The sequence below is a fragment of the Cinclus cinclus genome, chromosome 6, assembly GCF_963662255.1.
Source record: "Cinclus cinclus chromosome 6, bCinCin1.1, whole genome shotgun sequence".
Classification (NCBI taxonomy): Eukaryota; Metazoa; Chordata; class Aves; order Passeriformes; family Cinclidae; genus Cinclus; species Cinclus cinclus.
Window position 1 is genome coordinate 30,784,861 of NC_085051.1, and position 17,341 is coordinate 30,802,201.

A 17,341-nucleotide genomic window follows, 5' to 3' on the forward strand; every position below is an offset into this window, starting at 1 on the left:
AATCTGTTTTCATTTTGGCTCAGTTTTTCCTTTTCCTTCTGGCTTAACTCTGATCCCAGTATGGTTAATAAGAGCACACTTTGAGATAGTCATTCAGTCATCCCTATTCTCAGAGCACTTTTATTGTTGTAGTAGAAATTAAGCATCCGAGTGTTAGATCTGGAGACTAAGAAATTCCTCTTAAAATGCAAAGGGTAAGAATTCTTTTATTGAAATATGTCTTGCCTGATAGTTAGCTATTGTATTTGAAAATATACATCAAGAAAACTATGCATTTGTAGAATTTGACACTGATGTATTTTTCTAAGCATGTCACTATTTTCTTAGTAGAAATCAAAAATCATCTGTCTATGAAGCAACATAAAGTTACATGGTTAACTTCTATCAATTATTTTCTCAGGAGTCTCTGGTTTATGCAAGCAGAAGCCTAGAAACAGTTCCAGGTGAAAAGGCTCTGCGAGACAGTAAGGAAAAACGTGATCAACAGAACCGTCTGAAAGAAATAGATTTTCAGCTGGAATCCCTAGAGAAAAGTCTTGTAAGTTTCATATTTTTGTCCCATTTTTCTTCCCTCAGTTTGGGAACATTGAAGTTTATCATTCTGTATGTCTTAAAATAAAATCAAATTTTTTAGCGTTATGTCAATTTCTGCACGAATACCCAAAGAAATACACAGGCAAAAGTCTCAAATAATTATTCGTAATCTGGGAAATCCTATTTTTTTCTGTTGTAGTGCATACTTACCTTTAATATAGGGTCTTTCAAAGTCAAAGACATTATCCTCCTTCTTCTTCCCCAGAGGGGCATAGCATAAACAGTAATACATAAATACATCCTAGAAGGATTTTTTAATGGCTAATGAACTTCAGTGTTCTTTTCAGGGCCAGCTCTGATGGGAATGTTGCATACACTAAGTTATTGTGGTAATCTTTCTTTATTATCACTACATCGAAAGAAAAGTAGCATTTTTATGTCTGTGCATTGTAGAAATTAGTTTCTTGTGCGTAGCTGATTTTAGAGTTTTCACTTAGTAAGAAAAACATATATATATATATAAGTTTGTCGTGACAGAAAAATTAAAAAAATCCACGTAGCTACCTTTTTCTCTTGGAGGTCTTTATTCAGTAGTAGGCTTACTATCAACAATAATCAGAATTAGGAAAAGTATTGTTCCTGTATCTTTTATCACCCTCAAAAAAGGATCTCCAGTGCAGATCAAAAGGTTTGTGATTCAGGTGGCAGCCTAACCACAGTGGTATAATCTCAATTATTTATAGCACTGTTGCTATAGTTGCAAAAGCTTCAGCCACTCTACATTAGCAAGGTTTATTCTGGCAGTGCTGGAGTATATATGAAGTAAGGGAACAAAGACTTGGGACAAGGAAACAGTGATTGTTTTGGAGGCTGTTCGTTTGTGTGTGTGTGACTAAATAAGGAAGCATATTTAATTCTTATTTATTCACAGTACCAAAGCAACAGTAGAACTTAATTTTAATACACTATTCTTATTATAACTATATATAACTATTATAACTATTCTTATTATAATTATATATTCTTATTATAACAGTTAAAGGAGAGAGACAAATAAATAGGGGAAATCTGTGAGCTTCAGTGTACTGAGTGGGTTAATGGGTAATCAGATAAAGTAAATCTGCACATTGTTATATTTTTCTACTCATTGACCTCTGTATCACTTTTTGTCACTACTGACCTTGTTTATGAGGCAAGCACAATCTGAGGAAGTATGTCTGGGGATTGTATGATAGTCTACAGCAAGCCTGGGAAATGCAGTGGGCTGCTGACTCATTCAAGTATTTTGTGTCCAAATCTTGGTTTGGTTATAGCAGTTTTGTTTGGTATCACATTACATGCAGACTCTTGTAATGTACCACCCATTTTTCCTTGACTAGGTTGTGTGTATTTAAAACTCTAAGTTGATAGACTCTAATGCCAATTTACACTGTTTATAAATATAGAATGTCACCTGCAGCAATGTGTAGCATTGCTGCCTGCTATGCAGCACCTGGCAGGGCTTCTTTAGGGGGACACGCTGTCTTCTGATCAGTTGCTGCTCTGTAGCATAACTGAGATGATGGCATGTGGATTCAGGTCTGAATGCAAGCAGGTTTTTCCTTCTAAGAGTACAGTTAAATACATAGAAAGAATACACTTTCTTGTTTCAAAAAAAGCCTTGAAATAAGAGTGGCTTTTTTTTTTTTAACGCAACACGTATAGTTGAATGGTTTTTTTTTCTTAAATCAGATAACTTATATGCAGTTTTGTTTGGACCTTGTTTCTATACCAAAGTGATATTTTGGCAAATCTGGTCTCTGTCAAGATACGTCATGATGAAAAACCAAACTGAAAGCTTGGGTTGAAGAAGGGAGTACATAGACTGCATGTTTCCAGAGTAATTGAATAATTTCTGGAAATACTGGTTTTTATTCAATAGGTGGCACTCTTCACTGCATGTCAGAAGAGGAATGCCTAGGCATAGTTCTAGGGGATATTTTGACCGGTAATAAAGTGGTCATTTCTGCTTTATAAAATGAAGCTGTGAGAGATTTGCCTCTCACTTGTGGCACGAGTATGTGTGTGCAGCTTTTAGCATTGTTATTTTTCTAGCTTTCTTTAAAATTGTGTATTTAAAATCCGTACTTTTAAAATTCACATTGCATTGCAATTTCTCCTTTACTCTTTCCTAAACCGCTGTAATTTGCTGTGTAAAATTATAAATAAATTCTCTGCTCTTAGTAGAGGAGGTGATTTACCAGCAGTTAGGAGTGTTATTCCTGAATTGGATGGTTATACTTGATAGCTGTAAAATGCAGTATTTTGCAAACTTAGAGTCTGACAGAACTTATGTTAAAATTTTGAAAAGTCTCTTGGACAAAATATTATTTGTTTCTGGTTCCTAGGTGGAAATTATGAATAGTTTAAACAGAATTTAGTTCTGTGTGTTAGGACAGAACTTGCAGTAGGTATAAAGGTAACTCTATTAGCTTTCTTTGTGTGTGTATGTGTGGTAGAATGCTGTATTTTTTCACTACTAAAATGGATTATTTAAATTTATTTGTATATTAGTAATGACTTTCTCTTCAAGGGGAACAAACACCTTAATCATATTTCTGGAGGAGGCTATTTAGTTGGTACTGGTGTCTGAAATTATAACATTTATGGACTCCTCCACTATGGTTTACCTCATATGTGCTGTAAGACTTCATGGTGTCAGCTAAATCTGGGAGTAAACTCACAAAACAAAGCCAGAAGATAAAACTTCAATCTAATTTATATTTAATGTAGGTGCATAAAATCTGGTAAATATTGCACTTGAATTAGTGAAACTAAGGGCTTTGGAATCTGGGTTCCTCCTTTACTTACAAAAAAATCATCCCTAGTGAATTAATATACCTAAGAATGTATTGTACGCATTGTTGAAATGCATTGTGAAATTTCAATCCAGCTGAAATGTATCTGTACCGTGGTGGTATCTGGGCCCTTGCTGAATTTCTTTTAGGTTTCAGTTTGACCTTAGTTCACTTGTTCTTCATTTGAAACCATGTCTGAGTCTCTCCGCATTCTTTCATCTTTCAGTTTCCTGGAAACCACTGAGCTTATCTTTGTTTTGTGGATGGCATTGTTAACTGCTGCTTCAAAAAATACCCAGTTCAGCTGCCAAATGCGTGTTGCTGAGCATTAATGAAAAGAATTTTATATAGAAAGAATAATAAATTTAATTATTTTTCAATTGTGGCTTTGTTTCGTTGGCCTTTTGTGATAATCCAGTGGCATGTTTGATGATGTGTTGAATTTCTTCATGGTAGACAGTTGGTTTAAATGCACATCAAAGGAAACTATTATATAAGATAGCTTCACCTTTGCTGGCTATGTGTGTGTTGATTTCTAATGTATTACACTGGAAGCTGATTAATTCCTGCCAAAAGTCTACCTACACATGTCTGTTTTGGGGTTTTGGTTAAGTATATAAAATCAAAAATACTTCAAATGCATGTTGAATATATATGCATGTAATAGTGTGTATGCACATATATAAATGCCAATTTCCTCTCGGCATGACCAAGGTACTAATACCTACTTGAACAAACAGGTGTCCTCTTACTTCTAGTAAGTGCTTTTAAAACAGAAGCTAGATATAATTACCCTTAAATTTAAATTTATCAGCTATCTGTATACACTTCTAAGAATAATTTTTTTTACAAGTTCATGCAATCTCAGAGCCAAATGCATTGTGTGATTGTTAATTGTTAAGAGTTTTTTTATTACCAAGTAGTATTAGGAAAATATACATTTTTATACAAAAATAAGAAATGTGACAATGCTGTCAGGAAGTTTGATTACCTACAGGAGCTTATTCCAAAAAGCATAATTCTTATCTTTCTGATGCAAAATAAAGTATATCTGTGGGGATATCTCAGGATAAAATTAATTATTCTTTGGTCCTGTAGAAAGTCTTTGACCTTCTTGATAAAAGTAATTTGTCAAGCAGACAATACTGTAATATGTTGTATCACAATCTCTCCAGAAATTAACCACCAGTGCTCTTGAACACAGAAGCACAGCCATATTTTTAACTACTCTGTGCATTGTAGTCATTGTAGACTATAGCAGATAAATAGCCAACATCTTTATTTTAATCTGTATGGTATCTTATGGTGTCTGGTTTCTAAATAAATGTGTCTTTGTCCATAAAAGTAGAAATTGTTTAATAAAATATTTTCATAAGATACCGCACCAAATAAAGTGAAAAAGGACAGCCTATCTAAATAAAGTTGAGATATGCCACTTTCTATGTTATTTCTTCAAAAAGTATCTACCAGGTGCTAAAGTTGCTTGTCATGCTGTTGTTGAGTTTCAAACAGATGTGGTTTATTCAGGTTTTACAGTACTTCGTTCTAATAACGTGATTGTACAAAGCTGTTTCAGAATGAAATGTGGTAGCATTTCTACCTGGAAAAATATCAGTGTGAAAATCTTGTTTTCTTCATTTAGCAGCTACTTTATGTGAGAAGAGAGCAATAAGATTATATTTCACTCATTATTTAAGTAGATTTACTGTGTGTTGATTGTTTTTCACTGTACTGTGGATAAGAATGAAATGGCTGCTTAAAGTATTTATAAAAATATTTTAAAACCATGTTGCATTAAGATTCAATAAAATGAAATAATTTTTGTACCCATGTTAAATTAAGAAAACTAAATTGTGGTAAAATATTGATGAGCTAAACTCTTAATGATGCTTCTAGTTTATACAGAAAATTAAGGTAATATTTATGTAAATGCCTATTAAGTTGAAATGCATCCATATGATGGTGATTATTAATATTGCCAGTTGCATTATAAGTATCAGTTATGTGGTGATACTCTATATGAGAAATCATTGCTGAAATTTGATACCTGTAATGGGACTTGTTTTAAATATAATGGATTTCTAGGTAAGAATGATCACATTTTATGTCAATTCAATGTTCTGATCCTCCTTCTGCCAAAATGCAATTTCCGGTTAAGACAACTCTGCTGGTTTACAACTCTGCTATATTGTGGTGTTTGCCATCATAAAATAACAAAGCATCTTTAAATTCAAACCCATCTCTAAATTCATGTAATGCTACTTAGAGTCATTGTTTGATCTCCTCCCATTCTGTGTCTCTAACGTGGCTTAAGTGTAACTGTAATGCTTTCTTAGTTTTGTTTATTGATAAATGGCATTTAACACCATCAAATGGATTAGTATTGGAAATGTGCTTTTTCTCAGATGGTGAGTCCATGAAAACTGACTTGTGTCTGTGCTCTTGTGTTATTTGTTGAGTGTATCTTTGCTACACTGCTTTCCTCTCTAACCGCAATTACTTTTTTTTACTATACCATCCATATTTCTGCCTCCTGACCTCATCATGTCCAGCCTGGGTTCCATGTATCTACTTGTAAGGCTCTTTTTCATTCCTTCTAAACTCCCCTTTCAACCTGTCATCTTTAGCTCATGGTTGAGATAAATACATGGCTTCAAAGCAGGATGGTGCCCTTCATCCAATGGTTATATTTTTAAACAATTGCATATTGCTCTGCTCATACCTGAAGCCTTCTGGTAAAATACAGTCGCGTGTAGAGAGCCGTGTTCTAGTGTTTTCCAGGTGCTTAGCTATCTGTGTACATGTACCTTTTGTATGGATATACTTAATATATCCAGGTTTATTTGGGCTTTTCATTTCTCCTTTCTCTTCCCTGTTTGTACAACATGTAGCAGCACATTTCAGTGCAACATCTGTGTTTTCTAGCTGTGGTAATATTGAAGTAATGCTTAAAAGCTCTCTGGTTAGTAGGTGTTGACACCATAAAATTTTCATCGTTGAAGTGTGCATGTCTCTCTGAGGCAAGGAGAAGGTATATACCTGTTGTCACACATCTCTACTGGCAAATGCAGGACTTCCTTGTTCCTTGCTGCAAGTTAGCACTGTTCTTTAATCGCTGTAGGGAAGAAGTGTTGTTTTTGTTGGCCTGCTTGAGTTCTGTACTCTTAAGTGAAGTAGTCAGGGAAAAGCCCCTGTTTCTCTGGAAATGTTGTTGGGGAAGGCTGTTTCTCTTCTGCCCTATGATGTCCCATTCAAAATGAGAAGTGGAAAACAACAGGGCTGCTGCAGGGGAAACCTGCTGTGTACTTGGGTGCAATTTATCTTTTGTGGGTGCGTATTAGTGTCTTAATCTTTTGATAAGTAGCATATAAATGCATCGCTGTCTTTTAGCTGGTGGCTGTGTGATTTTGAGTCTGTGATAAATGTCAACATAGAAAAATTTGTAAATTTATCTTATATCTGTGTGTTCTGTATGTCTGCATGTACAAGATGTGTAGTAGAGCTTTGGTTTCTTTCTTGAGATGCTTTAGCTTACTAGACCAAGATGGAAGTGTAATCATACAGCATCTCTAAGAATGAAAGATATAAAGCACATAGCAGATGCACAGGTTGGAGATACTCCTGTAAACTGCATCAAACTATTTGATGGTCACATGGGGTTCCTAGGCCAAAACCTTCTTAAATGTCTTAGCAATATGTGACTTCTATAAATGTTTGCAATATTGCTGCTGGCATATTGTTTTTTTCAGTTTAAGCTATGTAATATTTTATATATTTTCATCTATGAAAAGCAGTAGAGGTAAACAAGAATTTACTTTGAGTATGATTCCTAAGAATATAAAAATCCCCTTTAATTTATAGTTAAGAGGGATATTGCAATGAATGTTTTAAAGCAAACTGATAGCATACTGTGATAAATGTGATAATCACAGTTTTATGACAAAGTTTAGTTGAGAGCTTGAAGTATTTCTGATGGAATTTTGGCTTCCAGAAAAAGTTTCCTGTGATGACAACAGCAGTATTTCTAGCATGAATTTAGTAATTTTCTTATCAGAAACAGGGTAATCCTGTTTACAGTCAAACAAAGGTGGTTGGAGAAAAGCTTTGAAAGTTTTTTCTCATGTATCTAAATAGTCTAACTATACATCATATGTTTTTTTTAGTTGTGCTGCACTGCACAGGTCAGTATCAAAAAATACTTAGGAGGCTGGGATGTCCCCTTTCCAGACAATCTGCACAAAATATTCCCTCTCATTAGAGTTAAGGGCATATAAACTTTTGATGTAAAAAATATGTAAATGCCCAATATTCTGCAACTGAGTATTTGTACTGGTTGCCAGTTTGGCAGGGTTAGGCACCTCGTGGCTTGTCTCATGCTTAAGTCTGTTTTTTGATGCTGGACTGAGCATTCCTTTGTCTATGGCCTCTGTTTGCTACACATGCTCAGAGCATGCCAATACACCCAAGCATCCATAGGTACAAAGCATGTTCTCAGGCATGAACAAAATGATGAATCTTTTCTTTCAGAAACGCAACCTGTCTTAGGGTATGCCCCCACTTTATTCAACCTCAACAATTTCATCTCTCAGTAGCTTTATCTCTGTTTTGCTTCAGGCAAGAGAGTGACCTAACCCTACATAATTATTTTTCCAAGATTTAGAGGAGGAAGGGCATAATCTTTTCCATGGTGCTATTACAATATTCATCCAGGAACAATTATTCAGGGGCAAATCAGCATAAGTTAGCAGGATGATATTTCTCTGGGCTGGTGGTGGGTGGAATATTGAGCACTGGTTGTATCTCTCATGCAAAATGAGTGAACAGGTTGTTGTGTAGGGACTAGGAACTTCCTTTTTCTGGTGACAGTCTCATCATTGATCTAGATTAGTGGTTTCTAACATTGTGATGTTTTTGTCCTAGTGGTTTGTTTTCAGGGCTGTGATGAAAATTTTTCAGACTCACCGATGTCCTAGCCATTGGGGTCTCCCCTCATAAAAAGGGGAATTAGGCTGAGACTTAGAAATTGCTTTCTGGGCATGTACTTTTGTAACTATGTAGGCAAGTGTAATTGTCCTCACACAAAAAGGCCGTGTCCATGTAAGAAGCACGGCCACATACTTTGTGATAAATCCTAACCTTTAACACAGCCCTCCAGCTCTTAAAGAAGCAGGGTTGTAGGTTCTTCTCTCTGGGTCTTTTTCTGCTGTCTGGTTTGGTTTTGGGTTTGATTTCCCCTTAGAGCAGGGTGCTAATATCACCAAGGGTGTGGGTTGGATCCCTGTACAGGCCATTCACTTCAGAGTAGGACTTGATCATCCTTGTGGGTCCCTTCCAACTCAGAATATTCTGTGTGATTCACCTCCTTATTTCTTCATTTTGGCACTGTTCTGCTTAGAGATACTGAGAAGTGTACATTGATACATAATACTGCATTTTAATTTAATTTAATTTAATTTTTATTTAATTTAATAAAATAAAACCATTTAATCATTACCACTTTTTATATTTCTGTACTATTCACTTATGGAGAAATGCTTTCTATACAGGGTGTTACCTTTTTTAGTTTCAACTGTTCAGATAGCACCAAAAAAAGAAGCCCATTATAAAAAGTTGACATTGGAAAACAGAAGATACTGACTGGACTTTGTAAGAAATGCTTCTTAATATGACCCATTTTTATTTTTGTATTCTGCCAATTATATTCGGGAGTGAATAGGTTTATTTGAATTCCTTCTGTAGAAGTTTCACATTTCTAAATTATTACTTCAAAGGCATTTGCACTGTATCATCATAGTCTTTTTCCCCTTCTTCATTATAATTTAAAGATTCAACCAATTGTGTAGTTGGTTATATTTCCCAAATGCAAAACCCAGTCAAATTAAACACACCTCTGTACTAATAATCTCTATTTGTATGCACTCTGTCACTGCCCTTTTTTTAAGAACACTTCCCTATTCCTCATGTGGTTGTCTTAATTTTCTGACATGCTCCCCATTCCATTCTGGTGGGATCTCCCCAGTCATTATTCGTATCATATAGTCTTTTCTGCCTGGACTATTGATGTTCTTTGTTTAAAACTATGTATTTTTCTTGTAGTTGCATTTATCTTCCCTAGTGCCTCAATGCAAAATGTAATTATACTGTGGTATGTATATGTGTTGAACACTAAACAATATTTGCTGCTAAGACAAGTATTTAACTCAGTGTTCTGAATAGTTTCACACTTTGAGATGTTCGTGGAAAAGAAGATTAAAACTGAGTATCTGCTTTTACAAACATGAACATGTGGTTGTAGCTGTTCTTTTTTTCCCCCCTAGCTGCTTTTCTTTTTGTAAATCAAAGCCTTCCTTCAGAGAAATATCAAGGAAGAGTGGTGTCTCTCAGCAGGGAGTCTTCATTCTGCAGGAAACAAACATTTTGTGCCCGTCCTCCGCTATTGGCTTAAATGCAATAGAAGCCTATTAAGAATGCTGGAAGCTTCTGGTTTGTGAGGAGCAGTCTACAGAGGCTTTTCTGTTGAAGCCATGTATGTTACTTTCTCAGTGAAATTGCGTATATGACACATTGCTGCAGTTTTTTGATTTATGATATATTTAACAGGTATATGTGTGTAGTTGGGAAAATAATTAGAGTTGCTTATGGTTAGAATTGTCACTCACATACAATATCTTGTACTTATTTTTTGTTTAGGATAATTGATTGAGGAAACAAAACCCATTATAAGTACCAACAAGTGTTTTTATTGCTACTATTTCTAGAGGCAAAGCTAGAAAGAAATAGTGAGGTAAGTGACTTTAAAGTAATAGCAATAGCCAGCTAAGAATTTTTAAATTAGTAAAGGAGCAAAAGAATGGTGATCTTTTGGTATTGTATGCAAAGGAAGGCATTGTAACCTGTGTTTGTTACATATATGTGTTGAGAGAAATTTCAAGTATGGTATGATAATGGTACTTGTCAGAAAGGCATGTCTTTAACCTGAACTTATATAACAGTAATAATAAACCTGAATTATGTTAATTCAAGAAATGACAGAAGAAAGAACTGTACAGAATGTAGAGAATATGGGCTTATTTGTGGAGAAAGATTAGAAATATTCATCATGCATACATTATTCATTTATGAATGATACACATAGACTGTAACCTGTAAATATTATAGGTATGAAGTGTGGAGATAAATTAGGGATGTATAGTGAATTCATGCCAACAGTCATTATGCAACAAATGCCTTTCCACCTGAATGGTACAAAAACTGAATTATCAGTGTTTGAAATTACTGTATGAGTAACTTTGATTGGTTTTTCAGTCTCCGTCTCATTACCAAGTGACTTCCAGTCACTGTGTAGTTTTCTCAAAGTGTAACAGTGTTTCTCCATTTTTAATCGATCCACCTGTCAAACACTTTTTGATTGAAGAAGTGTGAACACTATCCTGTAATCCCAGTTCCAATACAAAAATGGCCTTTTAACTTGTCTTTATTCTTTATTCATGTATTCTTTAATTTATCTGTACTTCCTTATCTGGCAGTTTCCTTTTTAAACGTTTCTAGTATAAAAGTTTTAGTCCTATGAAATTTTTCTACTGTCACTAGGAGTTTCAGGTGCAGTATATGAAAGCTAAGAAAATAAAGCATATTACTGGAAACAGAATTGGTAACGCTAGCAGGAAAATCAGCTGCAAATTTAGATTCCTTATGTTGATGACATGCTTTTATTTTCATTAAAATGATTAAAACCAAATTAGATTAAATCTGTTCTATTGTTACATGCTAAAGAAATTACTTTTTTTTCCTCCTAGATGCAGGTGTTGCTTAATAAGAGGATGATCATAGTAGGAAAAGCAGTATCTGTATCTTGCTTGTTTTTATACCACGGTTCGTAACAGCATTTAGCTACAGAGAGAAGTGAGTGGACAAATCTTTTAATTAACCTCCGTCATTATGCATCATGCCCTCTTCATTAAATAGATGTAACAGGGAGAAAAGCCAGTTGTTTCTAATAATTTTCTAGTGCTTTTGTGGTTTGTATACTTCAGTGTTCTGAAGGTCGGATAGAACTACCAGACCATAAAATCCAGCCAGCGAGAGATCTGGAGCTAAGAGAGCTCAAGGATTTATTAAGTGATGTGAAACTCTATTGTTTTGTGCATGTGTTACATAATTGCTGTCAGTGCAAGGCTGTTAAAATTCCCTGCTAGTAATAACACGAATACCATTTTATAGCTTCAAGAGGAGATAAAAGAAGTTTCTTAGTCAGCACTTCAACAATATCACAGCACATGTCAGTTTTATTATTCTGGGGCCTTCAGTTTTGGCAGATGCTCTCCATTCTGGCTGTGGTGTGGTAATTACCATATAAATTAAGCAGTGAAATAAGCTGAGTGCAGCCTTATCCCTGCTGCCCGTAACCAGGTTGCAAGTATCACAGTGTGAAACAGGCATAATTCAGGCCGATTATATTTAGAAGGCCACATTTTGAAATCCTGGACCTTTATCCCAATTCGAGTCAATTTTAAAAGTAAATTGAAGCCGTTTAGTTGCTGTGCAAACAGAAGGATCATTCTTTCTCCACAAGGTACTCTCTATAATAGCATTCCAGGAATTAGTTCAATCCATCCTGGTTTGATTCATAGCCACTAATTATATTTCAGCATGCATTCTAGTACTTCAAATTATATGTGTCCCTACTTTAATGAGTTGTAACTAGTCCCTAAATGGGGAGCTTTGCACTTTTCTTTTATATCTAACAGGCTTTACTTTGGATTTTATGGGATTAAGATACTATGGAAAATCTAGGAAAGCAAGCTGAAATTAGTGGTTCTGTTTTATTTTGTTTTGTGCTTTTTTCCCCCCCTAATACAATTAATTCTGCTCATTTGGGAAGCTTTGGAAATTGTTAAATCAAGAGTCCAAATGCAAATTTCTCAGATAATAGTGGTAAACCAGACATTTTTCTCCATGTGATAAGTAATTGCATGTGTCAAGACTGGGCAAAGAAAATAAAGATGATGTGGGCGACTGATGCTTTTTAAAATCAGAAAAATTGTGTTGGAAAGTGAAAGCCTCAAAAGAAAAATAGTCTGTTACATAAGTTTTTTCTTTCTGGTGTTGCATTGCAAAAGTCAAAGCATTTTAGAGAACTGGATGTGTTATGAATGGTGTAGTGGACACAAAAAAACATGGCCAGGGTTTCAGTGGGCAAGTGACAAAGCTGATGATGTAACTGAAGTCTTTTGATTTAAATTCTTCTTTTAAATCCAGTGTCATGGAAAGAACAAGAGCAGAAACTTGTGCCATCAGTGTTAGGCTGCTGTTAATTGTCTAATCTTTTGCATTACTAGGCTATTTTTTCTATATTAAAATGTGAATCCACAAAACTGCTGCATTAGAGATAATCTCTGGTCTTATAGTAAGACGGAAATTAAAATTTGCTTGCTTTTCACCTCTGGGGGATAATGTGCAAGGTATTTAAGCTATAAAATTTATAGGAAGTATCTTTGCATTCGAAATATACTAAATTTCCTATCTTCTCAATTTGCAAGTACTTTTGGAATAAAAACTGTTTTCTCTGTTTTGTTGATTTTCTTCAAGTTGAGCAGATGGATTTCCTTGTACATTTTTGACATGAAACTGGCAGTATAAACAGGGAAACAAAACTGAAGTAGTAGGAATTTCAATCTTTAAATATCAGAATTGTATTTAACTATTGTAGAAATAAACACTAGTGTCAGAACCAATTCCAGCTCAGCTAATTTTATTATTCCTACTTCAAGTCTTCTTTGGTGCAAGGTATTTCTTTTTTCAGCTCTGGTATATTGTTTGGTTGGGATCCTTTTCCTCTTTTCCTGTGTCCTTCAGTATGAATTACTAAGGACTTGTATACTTAATACTGGTTTAATCTTTCTATGAGGTTCTTGAATACCTTCTGATATAGTAAGAGGAGGTACCTCCAATCTACCAGATGGATGGTCCATGACATTAAATGACTTTTTCTCTTTTGAAGAGTCCTATTTTTTTTCTTAGTTTTGTAAACCTGTCCTGAAGATAATATTAGTTCAACCATTTAAATAAACCCCACATTTTCTGTATGTATATCTACTCTATTCATTGGTTTTAGTTCTTGACATATAATTACTTTTATTAGTGCTCTTCTGTTTGCATTTTCTTAAAGGATTACATCAGTTAAGACCTGCCATAATCCCACAGAAACTTTTGAGAAGTCACAGAGTAGTATGACTGGCTGTAGAGATCTGTTTGGGCAGAATAATTTTAATATTGAATGCTGAAGTTACTACTTGGACTTGACACTCAGACCTTTCAGTAAATGCTTAGTTTGGTAAAACCTTCATGAGAGTATTTTCTGTGCCTGACAGATATCAACTCTGAGAACACAGGTAACAGTGGATAAAAACAATAACTGGTGCTGAGAATATGGGAAGGAAAGACCTTGGTTAATCAGTAGAGATGTTTTGCAGTTAAAGTTTGATAAACTGTTGAGCTTGCTTCATAAGCAAATAAATACAACAAAACAACTCCAAGCTACTAATTATATTATACTACATGACTTATTATCTGGATTTTTGCCAGGTAGAAAATGATTAGGCCAAATCTTTCTTGTACTTTCACAGTTGACCTCCCAGTAATCCCACAGAGGAGGAAAAAAAAACCCCTAAAAAACAAACCCAAAACTCAACCAAAAGCCATGGGAAGTATGGGAAGTATTATTTTGTGGGGAAAAATATGCTTAAGTGTTGTTAAACTTAATATTGCTTGTTGAAAACTTTAATGCCACTTCCACCCTTCACTCTTAACGATATTCATTCGCAACTTTACTTGTCATTTCATTACAAAAAATACTTCTAAATGAAAGTAAAATACTACTTTTATGTAGTATCTAAGACATTGGTAGAACCTATTACAGTAACTCCACATACTGGATTATGTATTTGGATGGAGCTCTTGACTCTTTAGCTTTTCCTTCTCTACTGTCTCTCAGGCTTCCTGTTTGTCTTCTGTTTGCTATTATTTGTAGTGTTTTTTCTTTGAGTTTCATAGTGTGTGAGTGGACTAACCATATTAAGCAGGGCAATGTAGATCACAGCTGTTCCTCTTATGTTTAGTTACTTTTGAATGCGGAATTTACTTTTATAAATTCCACTGAGCAGGCAAATAACAGAAAACAAAATGCACTGTGAGGAACAACAGATTTTAATGTGCATTTTTGATCCTGATTTATAATTTTCTCTCATGTTTGGAACACAGCATGCAGCAAACACTTTCTAATTCAATTTGTTCTTAATCTTCTCAATTTAAACCATTTCTGTGGCTTACCTCACAATTATGTATTTGAAACTATAAACTAGCTGGTGATGTGCAGATTTGCTAACTGCAAATAAATATGAAATTTAAGTAAGGTTAAATTAAGTCGTGTTGATGTGTAGTTTTGGTACAGGATACCAGAATTTCATGCAGAAATATTTATGCTCTGGTGGAAACTAGAGGGAACAGTCAAGTTGTCTTAATTAATCTCCATGTATCATTAAGCCTTACTGGGTTGTTTTTTTCAATAAAAGGGAAAATTTGTTGCCTGAATAAGGCCTACACTCTTCTTCCAAATGTGACATAGACAAAAGGAAACAAACTAAACAAGCTAAAGATGGGAATAACTTTCAGCTCTTTGCTACAACAAAACTCCTAATGTCTTTAACGGAAGTTTTAGAAGAGTGTAAAAGCTAGTACAGTAATATGGTATAAGAAGATATAATGTGCAAGATTGAAAAAATCCCATTTTTGAGGGATTTATGGTATAGCAAACTTAATTTTGAATTTAGTGGTTTTAGCAATCTGTCTGGCTTGAACTAGCTGAACATTCTCTATAGGAAAACATTTAAAGTACAGTCTAATTAATCATTAATAAAATGTGAAATGAATGCCCCCTGCAATGAATTTGCTTTATCTGCATAGCAGCCAGTTGTCAGCCACAGCTGAAAATTGCAAATGCTTTCTGCTCTGAAGAAATAATTCAATTTTTGGATACCTGTTACTGCAAGAAAATACAAGGAAAAAAATAAATGTACACTTGATTTGAAGTGAGATTGCATGAATGTACTCTAAATCATTCTTGCATAGCTGTCTAGTTCAAAATGCCTGAAGACAATGAACATGTATTTCAACTTGATGGACTAGTAAGTACTACTTTGGCCCCCAAAAATGCAGATAATAATAATTAAATAATAACTAAATGCTAACTTCAAATAATTACACAATAACTAAAAATATGGTCTATTTCTCTTACTGGGGTTCTTTCAGCCTTTTGAGTTTATTTTTTTTTTTAGGAAAGGGGAACTCTGCTTAAAATTCTGTGTATTGCCAGATCCTTCACAGGATGCCTGTGTACAGAAAGCAAAGTGACTTATGCAGTTTTCTCTACTCTGAAGGTTTTAACTATAGATGTAGTTAGGCAGGTGTCAGGTAAATTCAGAGGGGGATACTACTTGTGTAAGTTAATTTATAAGTCCAATATTAATTTTTTTTCTCTAGGTAATTAAGATTTTTTTTTTCCCCCTGAATAATCTGCTAATTCCTATTCTATGAGATCACTTCATCTCTTTCAGATAAGATACATATAAGTGCTTTAATCATGCCAAAACCAGTCACTTTAGAAACTCAATATTATATAACAAGTGTACACTGCAAGAAAGGCTGCATTCAGCTGAATGAAGTCCATTTAGTCCTGCATGTGCATTCATATGCTCTGTGTGAATGCTCCTTGTGCTTGGGTGTCAGGTTGCCTAAAACATATTTTAAAAAGCGCCCCTCATGCAGTTTCTTAGTTTGTACTTGAAATGTTTAAGGAGTCTGCTGAAGTCTTAAGTCAGTTTAAGGTTCTGAGCTAAAACTAGTCATAATCTATGCTCATGATTACCTTTATTAAAATTGAAAAGTCTGTTAGACTGACTTTTACTAGTTTACCTTCTGAAAATCTAGAAAGTATGTCCTTTCATTTTGAGCAGAATACTGTTATTCTATATTTTGAGTACAGGATGAGTATTATAGCTTGGATAAAATAAGAAGTCTTTCATTTTCAGGCCCATCTAGTTTCAAGGAATGTCATTTATGTGGTAATTTCCTTCAGCATTTTTTTCCTGTCCTAAATCTTGAATGAATCAAACAGAATATATTACCTGTGGCATAAATTTTAAAATAGTATCATCTCGACTGTCTCTTTGCACGGAGGGAGAATAGCCTGATACTGTGCTGATTCTTAGGCTTTCATATAACTCTGTAAGTTAGTAATTCATAATTATTGCTTCTTTTGAACATTTTATTTATATATGAATATGTATGCATAATAGTCTTTGCAGGTAAACTAGGCAGTTGTTTAATGAGCCATAACATTTATGGCTTTTGGAACAGAGTTTATTGGCAATGTTAAAAAGCCATATTCTTTGTTATGTTTCTGTAATGTGACAGAGAAAGAGCAGAATATATATTTAAAGAAGAATATTCCAAATGGAATTAATTTTCTTTCAAACATTACTCTTCTTGCTCTTTGTAGATATTTTGTATTTGAGCACAGTAGCCTTAACAAAGAATTCTGGAATAGGAAACTAGTGATAATAGAAACAGTGATCTTGTATCTCAGATTTCTGTAGTGGACTGATAGTGTACAAGTTGTTGAAAACATTTATCTAAACATCACAAATATTTTCACGTAACCTAGAAAATATTTGATACATAGTTCTGAAATAAATGTTTAAGACATTGTTTTTCTGCCATGTATAGTGTGATTTTGACTAAGAAGGTTTGCATAGAATCATTTAGGTTAGAAAAGATCTTTAATGTCATTGGGTCCAATCCAGAACTGCCAACTCCACCTCTAAACCATGTCCCTGAACTGCCACATCTGCACATCATTTAAATACTCCAGGGGTGATGACTCAACCATTTCCCTGGGCAGCCTGTTCCAATGC

At 34.5% G+C, this 17,341-nt stretch overlaps 1 protein-coding gene across 1 annotated transcript in view; it reads left to right on the forward strand.

The window, feature by feature from the left end:
• FSIP1 (fibrous sheath interacting protein 1) overlaps positions 1-17,341 on the forward strand; it is a 65,911-nt gene that overhangs the window by 16,347 nt on the left and 32,223 nt on the right. The window contains exon 10 of the mRNA XM_062495198.1: positions 401-538. Coding sequence (XP_062351182.1) covers positions 401-538 — 138 coding nt within the window. The remainder of the gene's footprint in view (positions 1-400; positions 539-17,341) is intronic.